The sequence below is a fragment of the Acyrthosiphon pisum genome, chromosome A1 (assembly GCF_005508785.2).
Source record: "Acyrthosiphon pisum isolate AL4f chromosome A1, pea_aphid_22Mar2018_4r6ur, whole genome shotgun sequence".
NCBI classification, from domain to species: Eukaryota; Metazoa; Arthropoda; class Insecta; order Hemiptera; family Aphididae; genus Acyrthosiphon; species Acyrthosiphon pisum.
The window spans coordinates 32,375,940-32,393,921 of NC_042494.1; the positions used below are offsets into that span (position 1 = coordinate 32,375,940).

At 25.6% G+C, this 17,982-nt stretch overlaps 1 protein-coding gene across 3 annotated transcripts in view; it reads left to right on the top strand.

Moving 5' to 3' along the window:
- Positions 1 to 17,982, top strand: part of LOC100167797 (NACHT domain- and WD repeat-containing protein 1) — a 296,809-nt gene that overhangs the window by 169,895 nt on the left and 108,932 nt on the right. For all 3 annotated transcript variants that reach the window (XR_003839001.1, XM_029486925.1, XM_029486926.1), the window contains one exon: positions 1,223 to 1,302. Coding sequence is in view for 2 of the 3 variants with exons in the window: in XM_029486925.1 (XP_029342785.1) it covers positions 1,223 to 1,302 (80 nt within the window). In the remaining variant the exon portion in view is untranslated. The remainder of the gene's footprint in view (positions 1 to 1,222; positions 1,303 to 17,982) is intronic.

The window sequence follows — 17,982 nt, forward strand, 5'->3', positions numbered from 1 at the left end:
AACATTAATTTTTCATATACTTGTATCATAGGCAATAGCTACTTATATTTGATAATAAATACTTTATAAATATGTCAACGTATATTCAATAAGTAAATTATTATACTAAAACCCTCTATATTTGTAATGGATTTAGACCAATGAATTGAATGTTAGTTAACATAGTTCCTGATGTCCATTGTCCAATTACTGTTTTAAATTTATATTTATATAGGTGTATATATATATATATATATATATATATATATATATTAAATATTTATTAGCTTCTTTTCTAGGTTATTTAGCAAAATTTTTTTTTATTTTATTATTTAACACACTTTAAAATCGAAATTATATTTAAAAACCAACAAATATTATTTTCAATTTCTATATATTATATATTATATTAGATTGTAAGCGTTAAATATTTTTCTTAAATCAAAAAAGGTAAAAAGAATAATGAATACAAATTTTTTTATAAAATTTGAATAATTGGACCACTGGTTTTACCTGAAAAAACGTTCCCTTTTATTAGTTTCCACTACTTAGTAAACTAGTAAGTTTAGGAGGCAGTTTTAAAGAGCAATTGAAATATATTAAAATGTTTAGTGATTTTAAATCTTTTAACTAACATTCATTAATGAATATTCGATGGTTACACAGAAAAACCTCCAAAGTTGAAATTTTCATTTTTTTTTTTTTTTTTTGTTTATTGGATACACTGTATTTTTGTGCACATTTTGATATCGTAATATCATATTATTTACCGCTAATTTCATAAGATATCGTACAAAAACAAAGCTCGTATCCTAATATATTATTAATGTAAACACGTCACAGTATTTTGTTATTCCTGAACAATTTGATAAAAGTGACTTACGAGGTATTGCTGTGTAGCATATTTATAGACATTCAATGTATAATAAATATCCAATATTCCAAATTTTCTACTCCGACAGTCTTATAAATATTATACAATATTTTAATATGGGTTTAAAATGTTCAAAAAAATATTAAATATTATTCTCGTACTATTATTAACACAAAAAAGTTATGTCAATAAAACAAATAATTTTGTAGTATTTATAAAACAAGATTTACATCACTTATATTATTGTTATAATATAACTAATATTACATTTCCATTCATATATAAGTTAATTTTACATAATAACTAAATTATACTTAGAAAACTGGACAACTGAATAATTTTTTAATTTATTTAAAATAATGTTTTTAGATTTTTTGGAAGAGAGAAGATGTATTCTGGAAAACGTGGGTCCAGATCTACAGAACCTGTACGACTCAACTGGCTTAGAGGTAGGTGACATAAACAACATATAAGCATTTCAATCAATTCAAAAAAATTAAATACAATTACAATTATATAAATTATTATAATATTATTGGGAGGTTTCATATAATAATATATATTATAAATAAATATTAAAATTGTATACGGCTATAAAATATAATAGTATAATACATATATAATTATTGTTGTATGATCTCAAGTTTTATTTTTGAACTCAGTAGGTAGGTACCTCTAATTTAAATTTAGTTCAAAGTGTCTACAACAGAATGGCATACATTAACGTATACAACGTAGAAGTTATCCCATAAATTTTCATTCCTCCGTTCTACTTTACACTCATTTCACAAACACCTGCAAGAAATACGTGAAATATGAGAAAACTATAAAGGTACACTGTACAGTGTAATATCATATTGATTATTGACTCAAGTCATAATATAATAATATATACATAGGGATCAGCATGGCAATTTTGGTATTCCAAGTTTTTAATTGTAGGTATACCCCATTTTGAAGTTTCAATAGAATTTACCAATTAATCATTATAAAGTTTTTTTTGGATTTTTTCAATACAGCCAATTACAGACATAATTTTTAAGTTTTATATCCCATTTTATGATTAGTATTTAATACTTTAGAATAATACTTGTATCAAATACAGTCAGTACTCTTTGAGTTTTTGTATTCGATGTATTAATAAAATGTTTATAGTATAATAATATTTTACACAACTTAGATAAAGTAAAAATGTTCGAAATTAATTTTAAATCAATCTCTATTTACATATTTGTTGATTAATCACGCTTAGATTTTTTATATCAAATCCCACGTTGTGTTGTCGAAGTTTTAATACAATACTAATTTAATCAAATTAAAATGCCATATCACGACTAAAATAATGTGAAAATATACAGCAAAATTATAGGCTGTTTTTACGGAGTTTTTGGAGACTATGACATTTGGACCGTATATTATTATATTTATTTTGTAACATTCAATCAATTTGACACATTAAATTCTAAAATCATAATCATATATAAATACAAACAATTTTTCCTTGTTTACTTTCTCTTGTGTCTTACTTAATGAATGTTATCAATTAGCCGGAAAGAGCCATTTCGTCCAATGCAATTGTTATTCTGGCACGAATTTCTTTCTTTTCATTATTTTTCTGATTAATAGCTTCAATTGTGTTTTCATCTAAAATATAATTCATAAAACATAGACTGTCGGGTAGACTTAGTTGAATATTATAGTAAGTATATATGTATTTTTTTTTAATAACTAAGTTTAATTTTGTCCCCAAACAGAATTGAATCCACGCTGTGAGAGACATTTAATATGTTGAACAAAACAAAATACTATGTATATTATAAGTTTCAATATAAATTATTAGAGCGACAAATCACATTGCAATAATATTCTGTTAGTTAGTATAAGTTGTTTTCTAATGGCACTTTTTGTGGACTTATAAGTATTGTAATTTTTAAATTTGTGTTGATCACAAGTAACAACAACCAAAATAACAATGCACTGTTGTTTTTTACTTGAGATGTGAAAAATACATTAAACATTTAAAGGTTTTTATATTATACAAATATAATGTAATGTGTACGAATATAACATTTTTATCAATCATTTATTGAATTTTAAGTAAGTAACAAAAATATTGCATCATTTTTAAAATGTAAAAAAATTATTTTCATATTTTATAGAGTTAAAATATTTGTGATCGTACCTAATATTTATTAAACATACCTACTTAATGATACATTTTATTGAAATAATAAATACTTAAATGTCGTTTGATATTTTATTAGAATGTCTATAATATTATGCAATAAACATTAAAGAGCACAAAGTTATTATCAAAATATACAATTTGGAAGTCGTTTGAAATATACATAAACATTGAAATATTGAATAATGTATCACTTGATGCCGCACTATGATTAAGTCCATACAAATAATTACCCGTTTACCTTATACAAATCATTACAACATATCACTGTTGAATATTATCAATATAAAAAAAGCAGGTAAGTGGATGTCGCTCTGCTGTACAGTAGATTACAAGAGGGTCATTGTATAATGGATTGTATTAGACTTGAATTCAATGATAATATTATATCATTGTATAAGAAAAACGATTCTAATCGGAGACGGTTTATCAGTCTGAATATTTTATATTGTTATTATTTATTTTATTATGCAAGTTGAATTAATATTATAATATTTTAATTTTTTATTCGTTTCTATGGTGATAAACAAAGCATTAGAAATTAAAATCCCATTTTTAGCGTTTTTTCGTAATTTTTCGGTGGTCTTTCCCGTGGCATTAAACAACTATTGAGAAAATCGAACCTCTCTAAAGTACCATCTTGATCCAATTTTCTAAAATATAAGATACTATATATGTTGAAATCGAAACACTCCTTCTGGTAGAAATTTTGTATACAGGATATAAAAAAAAAAATTAAAAATAAGCACCATTGTAAAACCAATAGCTTCCTCGCTCCACTCAGAATCTAAAATATATTATATATTTTTCAGAAAAAAAAAAATTAATTTTTTCCATTTTAATATAAATTTTATTTTATTCTAAGTTATTCTAAGTTATTTATTAAATGTGTCTATTAGAAATGCGTAAAGAATAAATGCTATACATTTATTTGAAATACAAACAAAAAAACAAAACAAAAAATACCTTATAATATTTGTATGACGTTAGCTTAAAATTATAACGTATTTTGTTTGTGTAATAATATTAATAATGTAGTCAACCATTTAAATTTTAAAAATACAATAATTCACTGGAGGATGAAATTATAATAGAATTTTTCGATTCCATAATAAGTTAGTATATTACATCGTACACTATAAAGTAAATTTTTTCTTTTATAACTATTATAAACTGACGTGCGTTTCTTTTTTTTTATATAATTCATTTTCTGGATTCGTGAGTTTTTACGAGTCTCTTGGGTTCGTCTTCAAAGTATTTCTGCTGAAGACTTCTATTTTGTGTGCACGTACCCGCCGTTACAGACGCTCTGGATTTACATACTGTGACCAGAAAATTATTTCGATATAATATGTTAGTTTTTCATTGTTAAAACTCGTTGTATGAATATAAATAACCAAAATGTATAAAACCATACGTCTTATTTTGCTCTGAATTGAGCGTACAATATTTTAAGATTTGTAAGGTATAAAAATCAAAAAAATATATTAGTGTTGACTAAACAATCGCTGTAGTTAAAAAATAATATTTTAAAATACAATTTTTTGACACAACCATTCCTCTCGATACTATAAAAAATTGAACACAAATTTTAAATGTACGAATTAGGCAATTATACTGTTAAAATATTATAACATATTATATAGATATAATTTTTAAATATATTAAAAATAATAATGTAGATACCTATTTATAGCATTATATTTAATATTTAGTATTTAGATAGTGATGCCTAAAATATGTCTGATGAATTAAACATATTATACATTTCTAAAATAATCATAAATTTCGTTAAAAGTCATCTTGACCTAAAAGATTATCATTTTTTAAAATTATTATAATAATAATAAGTATAAATCTTCTGTTCTCCTTAAAATATTAAGTCAATAGAAATTATTACTGGTGCAACAATTTTCGGCTATTTTTACTAAAATGTTAAATAAGTTAGATGTGCACATAGGGGACATTATATCTTATGCCAGCTTAGCATCTCCTACTCTAGATCCCAAGGATATCGGTTGTGGATATGCAAATTTCACGTAATGTGAGCGTAAATGAGTTAACAATCGTGAATAATGGATAAGGATTTTCCTCAAAATCTATTTATTAATAATTAGGTGACCGTTGTTATAGAACAGAAATTAGAGAACATGGAACAGCTTTTAACCGTACAAACCCTTTACGTCTACCCTTACCCTTTCATAATCAACTTTCCATATAAGACTCAGTCATCCAATGGCAGACCCGGTTGAACCAATTTGCACTCACCTCATACCGTGTTATGTGACTCCATCATTGATCTATATGTTAACCTTATCAAAGTTGGGTCATTCGAGTATTTTGATTCTTTAGAAATGTCAACCCTGTCTCAATTTTCCTAACCCACGACGATAATCAACATTGTATTAAAGTGACATATTCTTATATATTGGAATAAATTTGTTAGCTCATTAAACAAATAATAACCAAATATTAGACATTCAGTGACAGACTCCTTCTATGCATGGTGCAATAGCATTTAATTACTTCAAAATGTCAAAACTCATTTTACCCTGCATTAACTCCAGAAATTCAAAACAATTTCAATTCCTCGCCTCTCAAATCTAAACATTGAACTATTAAAAAGTGAAGAATTAAATGAAAGCACGATAAAACTAAATTATGATCGTATTTATAATTATAAATATTAAATATATATATTTATGTTTTAATTTGAATACAAATCATTTTTTTAAATAATTATTTTCAACAAAATATAGGTATATTGCAGTATGTTTAAAATTTTTAAATGGTCATAAAAAATATAGCGATCTTTAATTTTATAATTAAAACCCTTGAATGAACAATAAAAAATATAACAAAAATATAATGATTTTTTCTCATATAAACTAAAAGCATCATTCAAAAAATTAAATTGCATAAAGTCACGAGTTCATAATAAAATACTCCTAATATGATTAAGGTAATATTCAATTAACAATAAAATAAACAATTATCATATAAAATATTGAAATATTAAATAATTGTTTTGCAAACCTAAAAACATTAATGAATTATGAATTTCTTTCAATAATTAAACAAAAATGTTTTGAAAAATAGTATCGTTAAATAATTTCAGGCAAACTTAATATAGTTTATAATTAATAATATACTTTGCTTATATAGTTATGATTTGATTGATGAGTTGTATCCAACTGGAGTTCTTGATATGAATCCAATTTTAGGAGCTCGGAATGATGACGTAAAGAAAATGTATAATTCAAATCTATCAATATTGACTAGAGTGATGTGTGTTACTACTTTGTGTAAGTGTGTTTCCACAGATGTTGCTGATTTTCTTGGCTGCAGGTGGATGGCACTGATAGCGAAAACATGTCTTTACGTTGTCCACCTGACTATCTTGCATCCCCAAAACATTCATGATCCACCCGCTTCACTTAATCTGTAGGTAGGTTGCATCGTCATGTTATTAAGAAATATAATATGCATTTCTGATGGTTTATGTAATGGAACACGATGTGTAATGATTAAAGTTAACTAGGCTATATTACATTGTGAAATTCTGACACGAGACAAGGATATTGTTCGTATACCGTGGCATAACACTTGATACAAGTGGAAGTTCCGACATTTCTTTCGTAAAGATTACGATTGCCAGTGAGACTCGCATTTGTCATGACAATTATAAATAAGTCACGGAGACAAAAGCGTTGATATATTTGGATTATTTGTTACACAAAAAGAGGCTATATTATTTACACGATGTAAATTATTTTACGTTGAATTTTCTCGATGTAAAAGTCGCGGGGAATCAGATAGAGTGCAAATTCGTCAATTGAAAATATTGTATTTGATGACGCATTACAATAACGCGTGTAGTGTATATTCTATTCAAAAAGTTAATAAAATATTTTAATAATAATTTATAATTATTGTACTAATGTTTTTATATTTTATTTATATATTTTTATATATTTTTTCTGAGCGGAACAATGAATGTATTGGTAATACAATGATGCGTGTATTTTTTTTTTTGTGTGTGTCTGACATTGGCTTTTAGGACAGTAAAAAAGCTTAGATTTTCTTCAACAGTATTTTTCTGATTGAAAAGTAAATCTAGTACTAGGAGGTCAAAATTAATATATTCCCACTAGGTTTCAAAAGCGCGGGAAAAAAAATTAAGGTAAAACAGGAATTTTTACGCAAAATCGATTTTCGTATTTGGTGTAACTTTAAAACAAATGATTGTAGATAGGTACATGCAATTTTTACTGAATGTTTATATTAGAATTTTCTATACAACATACAATTTTAAAAATATTTTGACTTGTTTTGAGCTGTTTAAGGGCATTTTCAGTTTCCATTATTTTAGTTTTTTTTCTATAAATGTCAATAAAATTTTATCAAAAAGCTTAAAAATTTAATAAAAATCTCCTGATATATTTTTACAACGACGGTTGAAAAATATTGAAAGTACATAGTTACATTTTCTTATATAAGCATTTAAAGTTAAAATGTTGAAAAAATACGTAAAAATCACGAAAATGTGCAAATCGTTTTAAGATTTTTTTTTTAAAATACATTGGTGCAATTTTTTTAATAAGCATTTATAAAGTTCAAATGTTGACAAAATGTATCAAATTTAAAATTTAAAAATAATTTTGTAGTTAAAAATTAAAATTGTATAAAATGTTCAACTTTTATCGCTAAGGATTAAAAATTTAAAGCAACGGTCCACGTAAATAGGTAAATAAATTACTTTATTCACAATAATGCCATTAAATATACTTAGCAATAGGTATATCATAGACTGACTGACTGTCTTCGCTCAGAATCGTTTTTCGTATACAATGATATTATTATATCAATGAATTTAACTTTAACACCATCCATTACACGAACCCACTTGTAACCTACTGTATAGCAGAGCAATACCCACTTGCCCACTTTCTATTTTATATTTAGAGTTTATAAATTCTGATATAATATAAAAAAGATTGATAGAAGGCCAGCAAGTGAATTGATCAATGTGTGAAGAACCTAGCGGTATTAAAAACTCGAGTGACCGGGGTGTAGAGCCGATTATATAAAATGTACAGACTACCAACATTTTTTGAAAAACGTGCGGCCAATTAAAATTACAGCATTCTAATGGCTCATCAATATTTATACCAAATGTTATTTTTTAATTAAAATAAAAATAACAAAATAATAAAATAATTTATTACTCTACAAGGAGTTCTATAAGAGCGACAATCTGTATAACTAAAAGTTACCCTCTTTCGTTTAAATCGAATAAACTAAATTTTAGTATAAATATTATTATTACAAACAACGACGTTTAATTAAGAGGACGCTATACCACGCATTATTTGTCTCCATCTTACACGGCATACCAAATTTTCGTTCACTAGTTTCAATAGTGTGCTTTTATGCAAAAACATTATCTGTGCTTAAGTGTTGGTAATTTTTCGAAATTTTTATTTTTAAGCAAGATATTTTATGAAATATCAAAAATTAAAAATGCTCATATCTCGCTTGAAAATTAAAAATTAAAATATCAAATACAAGCCAAAGCACAAATAATGTTCTTACCTAAAAATTTGATAAAAGGTAAATTCACTCCGATATCAAAACTAACAGCACACTATTGAAACTAGTGAACGAAAATGTGTTATGTCTTACGTGTGATAGACGGAGCCAAGTGATAACAAATGCATGGGTAGCATCGTCTTAAATCAAAATGTCAGAAACATTAAAATAACATTATATTATATCATAGTGAACAATAAATTCGCTCCGCATACAGTTAATGCCCAATGCTCATAGTAATATTTTAACACATCACAATCAAATTGTCGGATGAGTAGTTTACTGGTTATTGGCGTGTTAAAGTTTATTGGGAAACGATGTGCGGTCGGGTAGGATGAAACGTGCCGATGTTTTTAGGCGCGAGTGCGGGTGATGAGGAACAAAGAATTTTCACAGATTTTCACTAGAAAATAAAAGTTTCGTTAAATGAAATGGAAAACATGAAAGCGGCATCGGTGGCTGTGTTTGGTAACCGACAAAGTTCCCCAGCCTCACGATAACGGATGTGTAGTTTGATAGAATAAAAATCCGTAGAGTAGTTAGCATTTAGCGTTTAGTGAACGGAGCACACGGAAACATTTTCTGGCAAATTAATGTAATTTCCGAATCAAAAGCTATCCCGGGAAAATTACGTTATAAATTATATTAGTTTGTGGCAATGATAATGGTGTATAGCAGGTGTCAATGAATGGGAGGGTTGTCCGAAGTAGGAGCGTTTCGTTGGGATTAGTGTGGTAACCGAAATTACAGACAGTTTGAGTTCAATTCATCATGCTCGGATCGGTGCGGTTTCGTTGTGTAGTCACGGCACAACTTCCGCCAACGAATTTCCCGAACTAACAATGAATACGTTTCATCAATTCAAGAAACTTAATTAAAACACAAGCTTCATAGCACCATAAAAATGTATATAAACACATAAGCACGCGTGTGCACATTATAATACTATCATGAATACAATTTGTTTTTTTTTTTGTTATTTTTAAGACGAAGAGGAAGGCCTAAAAATAAAAATACTTTATTGTAAATCGTAAATTTTCAATAATAATTTACAAAATGTCTACTATAATATTTTTATAATATTATATTATTGATTTGATGTTCATAATTGTTTAACTTAAATAACTGTATAAATGTACAAACCTACCTACCAACCTAGCTACCTGAAAATATTTATTCGTTATACTTTATATATTTTACCAAGTCAAAAATTAGAAAGTCGTATGTCAATGTGTCATAAAGTTTAGTCCCCCGAGTAAAGTCTCATAAAAATATTTTTTTTTTTAAGTCATGAGTTTTAAAAGTGTTTCTTGCATAGGTACTAAAACGTCATGACAAAAAAAACTATAACATTTAAATTACATACTAATAGGTTAGGTTAGGGGAAACAATAATGATAATTTTAAATCTATTAAAAAATGATCCCTTTGTAGATAAAATCATAGAATATATTTTTATTATTATTATGATTATTATCACGTTTTCCATGTAAGAACACTCCGTTAAAATTAACGATTTTTTTTATTAAACTGAAATTTTGGCACTGCCCACCAGGACATAAGCACTACGTATTATTTATAAAATGTATTAATAAAATTCATCATTGATTATTGAAAAAAAATATTGATTAAATATACAATTATACATTTCTACAACTACACTACGAACAACTGTTCGTGAGTCACTAAATAATAATAAAAAAAAAGTATTATCTATACTTCAATAAATATTATTGAAACGGAATTAGATAACATAATAATATTCTACTTGTTGTATTATGGGTAATTTATAACTATGGTAATGCCACATTTAAATAAATAAATATTTGTTTAGAAAAATAATAGACTTTTGTAAAAAAATGATTTTTATGACACTTAATTGCAAGAGACACAACTTTATGACACATTATTTTCAAACAAATTCTTTATTTTTCATTCTCAAGCTGTCCAAAAGTTGGTTTATAATTAAATATTTTTCATGAGATTCATAAACATTGTTGGGATAAAAAATAAAGATTTTATATTTTGTATGACTAATTAACTATTTTTAAACGATTTCAAATATTTTTGACATACCTAAAATACTAAAAAACATGTTACATGTACATTTCAAATAATTTATAAGTACATTTTCTATTATATGCACAATTACTCTATTTTGTTTTTTTTCAAACAGATAACCAATCAAAACATGTGTTATTCGTAATTGTGTTATTTAAACCATAATTTTACCAATCAAGGACAACAGATTAAAACTTTAATAAGTGTTATATTGTTCTCTCTTTAAATAGATTAAAGCTATAGCACAAATAATTTTCGGATCTTCTGTCTCCTGGCACTCCTGGAAGGCTGACTGTCTTTTATACAAGTTTCACGATACAGACCATCTTAGACCATGTCATCTCAGTGTATGTGTGTATAACGAAATAATTATTGAAAAGGTAGGTACAGACGAGTCAATTTAAAAATAATACTATAATATTGTACTATAAGCATATTCATTTAACTCGTTTAAAATATAACATTTTTTTTTCTAATAACTAATAGTACATACAAAATAGATAAATAGATCATAAAAATTATTTAATCAACATATTTTATACCAAAATCATTAGACCTTTAAGTCAACAATAACATTTTTTTTTTTTGCCCAAAATGCATACAAAATGATAAACTCGTTGGCTATTCATACTATTCAATGATTATTATTAATTACGTCCCTTCTAAAAGGACAAAACCTAAAGTTAACCCACTTCAAATCGATTGACAGCATAGAACTTTAGCAGATTTTTTTCTAGTCAGTACACACACTGAAAATACAAAAAAAAAATATTTAGGTCAAAATATATATACTTTTATAGTTAGTGACAATATATTATTATTATCCTATTAAATTATAACTTTATTTTAATTTACTTCTAAAATCGTAAGATATGACGATGAATAATATGTAAAATATTATGAGATAAACTGAATAAGATTTAATAACTAATGATTTATTAAACTATAACAATTTAAATGCCCAAAGCCTAAATTTGCCGAAATAAGTACATAAGATAATAATGAGAAACATAAACATGATACATATTTTTAGCACTTATAAAGAAAAAAACTTTATATTATCTTATAAAGCATAAGTTTAGAACTATTAAGCAGTACTTAAAAAACAAATTTACATTATGCTATATTACTCAATTACTTAGCTAAAAAGAGGTTTTTGGAACCCTCGAAACGCAAGATGTTTCGCTATTATTTAATTACTCGACGTCGAGGTGTTTTACTGTTATAAGAATTAATGAGTGGCCAGAAATAAAACTCGGGAAAAAAATATAAAAATTTAGAAAGTATATTCGTTAGTCCCCGAAAACATAGTCTCTGAAGTGGTTTTTGAGTAACCGTTAAGTGGATTAATTAGAAACAACCCTTGGTAATAGTTATGCAGCAGAGACATGAAAATATGAAAATAAAGTTTTTAGATTAAATCCGTTAAAATAGATGTAAAAAAAAAAAATTCTGACTTCAATAAAAAAACTTACTAAAAGCTAAATAATTAAATGCAATACATTTTATAGGTAATAACTTTCTAATTAAGAAATAAAATACCTATTAAAATAGTTTAATATAATACCATGTAGAATAAAAATTCCAAAGTTGCGTTTTTCAAATAACGTAAACGATGATTACTATAGATAACAAACACTACAATATTTCCTAATATTACGAGTATTACATAATCTTATTAAATCTTTATTTTTACTGAATTTTTTTTTTTTTTATAAACAAACCCAATCGATAGTGGAATTTTTATTTCACTATTGGATTATGACGTATTAGCTATACACTAATGCAAATTAATTTGAAAAGTAATTTGGAAACCTATAAGATATTATGACCTCTTAATTTATAAGTTATCGTATAATTGGTTCTTCTATTAATACATATTATATGTAAATTATATGTTAAGCTGTACATATCATTGTTTAATGACGTATATCATGTTTTAATTAAAGATTTGAATTCAGTTTCCGTAATTACTTCGAATTACTTTTACTATTGAAAACCGGGTAGCTCACTCTGATATATTATAGGAGATGACGAGTGTAGTTTTTCATTGAGTATGTTACTGTAATGAATGTACTCAAATAGACTTTAATGATAAATCATTGTATATGAAAAACAAACGTGAGCAGAAATGTTAAATCTATTTCTACCAATATTTTATAACTAAATTCTATTAATTACTTCATATTAGTAATTTATTTGTATTGTCACTAGTACGATACTACAATAGATACGTTGAAACAATTTTTGGATATTAGGTACATATTAGGTATATTATAATATTATTTATTGTTATAAAACTGAATCTTCTATTTTTTACTTATTTTATTAATTTACAAATAATTTATTAATACCACATACCATATTATTGTAAGAATAATTTTGTGGCAAGTTAGCTTACAATTAGTATGAACATTTTGAAAATGTCATTTCGTGTACCTATAAAAAATAACATAATACGTAGGTATTGGCAAAAACTTGCATGTCCCTACAATTTCTACTTTTTTAATTACAACATAATGACTAAAAAATTTAGAAGAGGAATCATTATTTTTCGTTAGCATAATATTCAATTCTTTCATAAATAGACTTAAAATATCTAAATGCAATTGGTTTATTCATAATACGTTAACCTTAACTAAATTTGGCAAATACAAATCGCATATATTATAATAATTATAATATATATTATATTATGATAAAATTGTACATTTTTATTTTTATATTTTTGGTTGTGCTGAAAAAAACCTTATGAGAAACGTTGTATTCAATTTTCAATTTCCTTGGTTATTAAGATTGAACGTTTTATGCATCTTTAATTAGTTACAAAATAATTTGAAAATTTTTGAAATTTTAACAAAATATATTAAACTTCAAACGACTATAAATAAATTGTGCTGACATATTTATACATTTTTAAATATCATTAAAATTACTGATGTGGAAATTCATATTAAAAAATAAAAATAAAAACTTATAATATAAACTAAAAGGTAAAAATAAAGTAAAATACCGATATAAAATTGATCTGAATTTTGTTTTAAATTGCATTGAGCTTAGAAAATGATAATTTAAGTAATTGTGGAATGTTTTAAGATTTCATGGTTCATACTTTTTTTTAATAACAACCTTATATCTATAATTGTTAAATTCAAAATCGTTATTTTTTAAAATATCCACGATCATAAAAATTCAATGTGGCTTTACATTAATTTTAGATTCTGAGTGGAGCGAGGGAGCTATTGCTTTTACAATGGTGTTTATTTTATTTATTTTTTTTATTTTTATTTTTTTATCCTGTATACAAAATTTCTTCCAGAAGGAGTGTTTCGATTTCAACATATAGTACCTTATCTTTTAGCAAATTGGATCAAGATGGTACTTTAAAGAGGTCATTTTTCGATTTTCTCAATAGTTATTTAATGCCACTGGAAAAATTACGAAAAAACGCTAAAAATGGGATTTTAATTTCTAACGCTTTGTTTATCACCATAGAAACGAATAAAAAATTATAATATTATAATATTAATTCAACTTACATGATAAAATAAATAATAACAATATAAAATATCCAGACTGACAAACCGTCTCCGCTCAGAATCGTTTTTCTTATACAATGATATTTTGTCATTGAATTCAAGTCTAATACAACCCATTATACAATGACCCACTTGTAAACTACTGTGCAGCAGAACGACATCCACTTACCTGCTTTTTTTTTTTTTTTTAATTTATTGTTAGAAAAAGTCAAACCTATGAGAAGCATTGTATACAATTATGTTACCTTAGTTATTCAATTTATAAACTATTTTAGGAATTTTCAACAACAAAAAACATTTTAAAATTTTCAATATTTTTTTACAAATTTCATGAAAGTTTTAAAATCAAACGATTATAATATATATTTAAAATAAAATATACGAAACGGTGTCTTGGATATATTCTCGTTTTTTCGTAATTATTTTTAAAAGCACTGAGAATTTTTTCTTTTGATCTTTCAAAGTACAAACGAGATTCAATTTAATATTAGAAACCACCCTGAATATTATCGATTGAAGCATTTTCTGAAAAAACACGTATCATTTCAAAATCAATTATTCATCGCTCCGCTCAGAATCTAAAAGAAAATTACACAAACTTCAGACATTAGAAATTTAAAAACTACTAAAGATATGATTTTATTTTTTTACTGTGTAATTTACATACGTACATTTTTATATTTAATTTATAAATATAAATAATTTAATATTAGCCACCACTAAAATTGATAATAATGTTCGTAAAAATTATAAAATATATATCATTAGAATGCATTAAGGTAACTCAAAACATTTTTAAATCTACTATATTAATTGTGTCCTGACTGCAAATAGTCAAACATATTATATTACTCGAAGTTAATAATTAAGGAACCGATTTAAATGCTCTAAAAAACAAGAAAAATGCCTTAAAAAAATTCTTTAACATCAAAAAATGCACTAAAAAATTGCCTTAAAAAACTTTAAAAATGTGTTTATATTCAATAAAATCACAATTTTGAATTTAAAACTTGTAATAAAAACACATTATTATGAAAAATCTAATAAAAAATATTTAAATACAATAAAACCTTAATTAATTAACTCTCAATTATCTTCTGTCCATCTTCTTTTTACCCTAAAAAAATTAATAGGTATACAATTTAGATAGGTATATTCGTTATACTTTTACCTTTTGTTTCATAGCACTGTATAATCAGGTGCTGCTTAATATTCTCAAACATAAATCTTCGACGGTTATCGGCCAGTGTTGGTTTGTATCTCGAGAAACTTCGTTCCACGTCAACTGACGTCATAGGTGCAAACTTCATACGAAAAAATGTTGAAAATATGACTTAAAAACCATAAAAATGCACTAAAAATGTCAAAAAATTCAAAATAAAAGTTACATTTTTTAATTCCTTGATGTATGAAATGAACTTTTTGCTTGGAAACCAATGTTTTCGGACATTCAGAAAAAAATGCAATTTGTATTCAAATCCGTTCCCTATTAATAATATTTTTAATAATTATTTAATCAAACTTATACCAATTTTAAAACTTATCCCGGATTTTTAATCAATGTGAAAACAAAATATAATCGGAACATTATCAATTCAAAACATTTAATCAATATATATTTAAAACAAAACTTTATGTAGGTACTTTCTAAATTCATTGACTCTTGGGGGTTTCTAAGCATTTTTTTTTTTATTTTAGTAGGTACCTATCTCTGTCTTTATGGTGTAATTTGTAAAAACATATAAAAACAATGATTTTACTTAAAAACTAAGGTAGTTATATTATAATATTACATTTATGTATTATATATATTATATTATATTTTGTATGAAAGTTTTTAAAAATATTTTTATTATTTTTATTTCTACTAGATATTTATAATCTCTTCATAGAAAAATAATTGAAATTTAATTAAGAGTATGTAGGTATATGTATCATTTTATAGATATAGTCCCCCCCCATTTTTGGAGAGGGAAGATTTAGATATATTATATTATATCTAACAGCTCACGACACAATTTGCATTTAAGACGTCTTGGGAGATTACCGTGGATCATAGGGACTACCTACTAGATTTTTTACTAGTGGGTTCAGGTGGGTTGTTAAACTGTTGTAGAAACATTCGTAAAATAGTTTTTGTTCTTCTAGAACAAATATTATTTTGAGCTCTCAATATATTTTGTGGTTAGAGACGTAAGGTGGAAAATTTATTCATTTTCTTAGTGCAATATTTTGGAATGTTTGAATTTTGTTTATGTTAAATTTTTTTGACTATTCCATAATTGAAGAACATACGAACGGATGCGTTTAACTATAATTTTGTAAATAAAAATTTTATTATTGATTTATTTGTAATTATAACTAATGAAAAATTTTAAAATCCAAAATCTAAAATCAATTTCATATAATATGATTTAGAATTGTTTAGATAGAATTAGTAACTTTGAGTAGTTAATTGGACATTTCAATGTGAAGTTACTCGATTTTTTATAGAAAATTGCTACATTTTGTTGTGTAATATAACTACGGAAAGTATTACCTACTCAGTACTCAATAAATTGTCATAACTCATAATATTTAATTATAATTTTATCTTTATGATTATTTTGCGAGTAACTTTTTAATACGTTCTCTAAACATTCTGTAAGCTCTAAACTGTTCTCACGGTAACATTTTTAAAGTAAAAACCAATAATGTTAAATAATATTATATAATCTTAAAATTATATTTTAAAATTAAATGCGTATTCTTCTATGTGCCATGTTGTAATCCAGGAACTTCTTATTCTATAATATGTTATTGGGTTTACACAGATGTCTAAAAGTCAGTACAATTTTTAAAGATTAAAGTTACTTTCACCGGATGATATATGACCCATAAGTTCTACCGGGTCCCAAAATAATACTAGTGGAGTCTGACAAACTCGTTATGGCCGTTAAGTGATGTCGCGAGAATTTCCCCGGGGGTACGAGTGTGTCAGTATCTGGTAACCCCCGCTACACCCGCTGTGGACGAGTTTGGTTTTCAGAAATCGATTGGTGAACAACATTATTACTTCTGCACCACTCCCTTACACCTGTCCGTGGGACTATATATGAGGAATCCATTAGTCACGTGAAATTTGGCACAGAAATGTATTCCCCACTGCTTCAGTGCCACCGCCAAACACGTGGTATACGAATGAGGGTTTATGGTTTATCACGGACAGGTTGTGCCATGGAAATGGGAAATTCACTTCAGTGCGCTAGTTGTATTATTTTTGGCGTCCTGTTGAAATTCAAACTAAACTATAAACTTGCATAATGCTGAATCCACAAGTCCTCAGAAATCCGTTTTGTTAGGACGGATCAAATTTTGTCATATTTGATGAAACAAGTTTTGTCGTTTAATTGTTATGCACTTAATACGATTCCAGAAACAATCGAGTTTGTTATAAACATATTTTTACATCCACTTGACCATTTTTTTTTAACAATATTTAAAACAGTATTTACATAATATCTTTATTGATGCTTCATAAAGTAAATTAAAAATTCATATTTAACAACTATAATACCTATAATATTCTGTTGGTGAAAATCAATATTAAAAGTGGTTTAAACGATATGAAGACATACATTTATTTTTATCACATTTAGTATGAAACTATTATTGTTTCAATGTATAATAGTATAATATAATATAATAAGAAAATGGTTTTTTCGTATTCCTAAACACAATATGAAAGACGATTTTGATGGTTATGTAATAGGA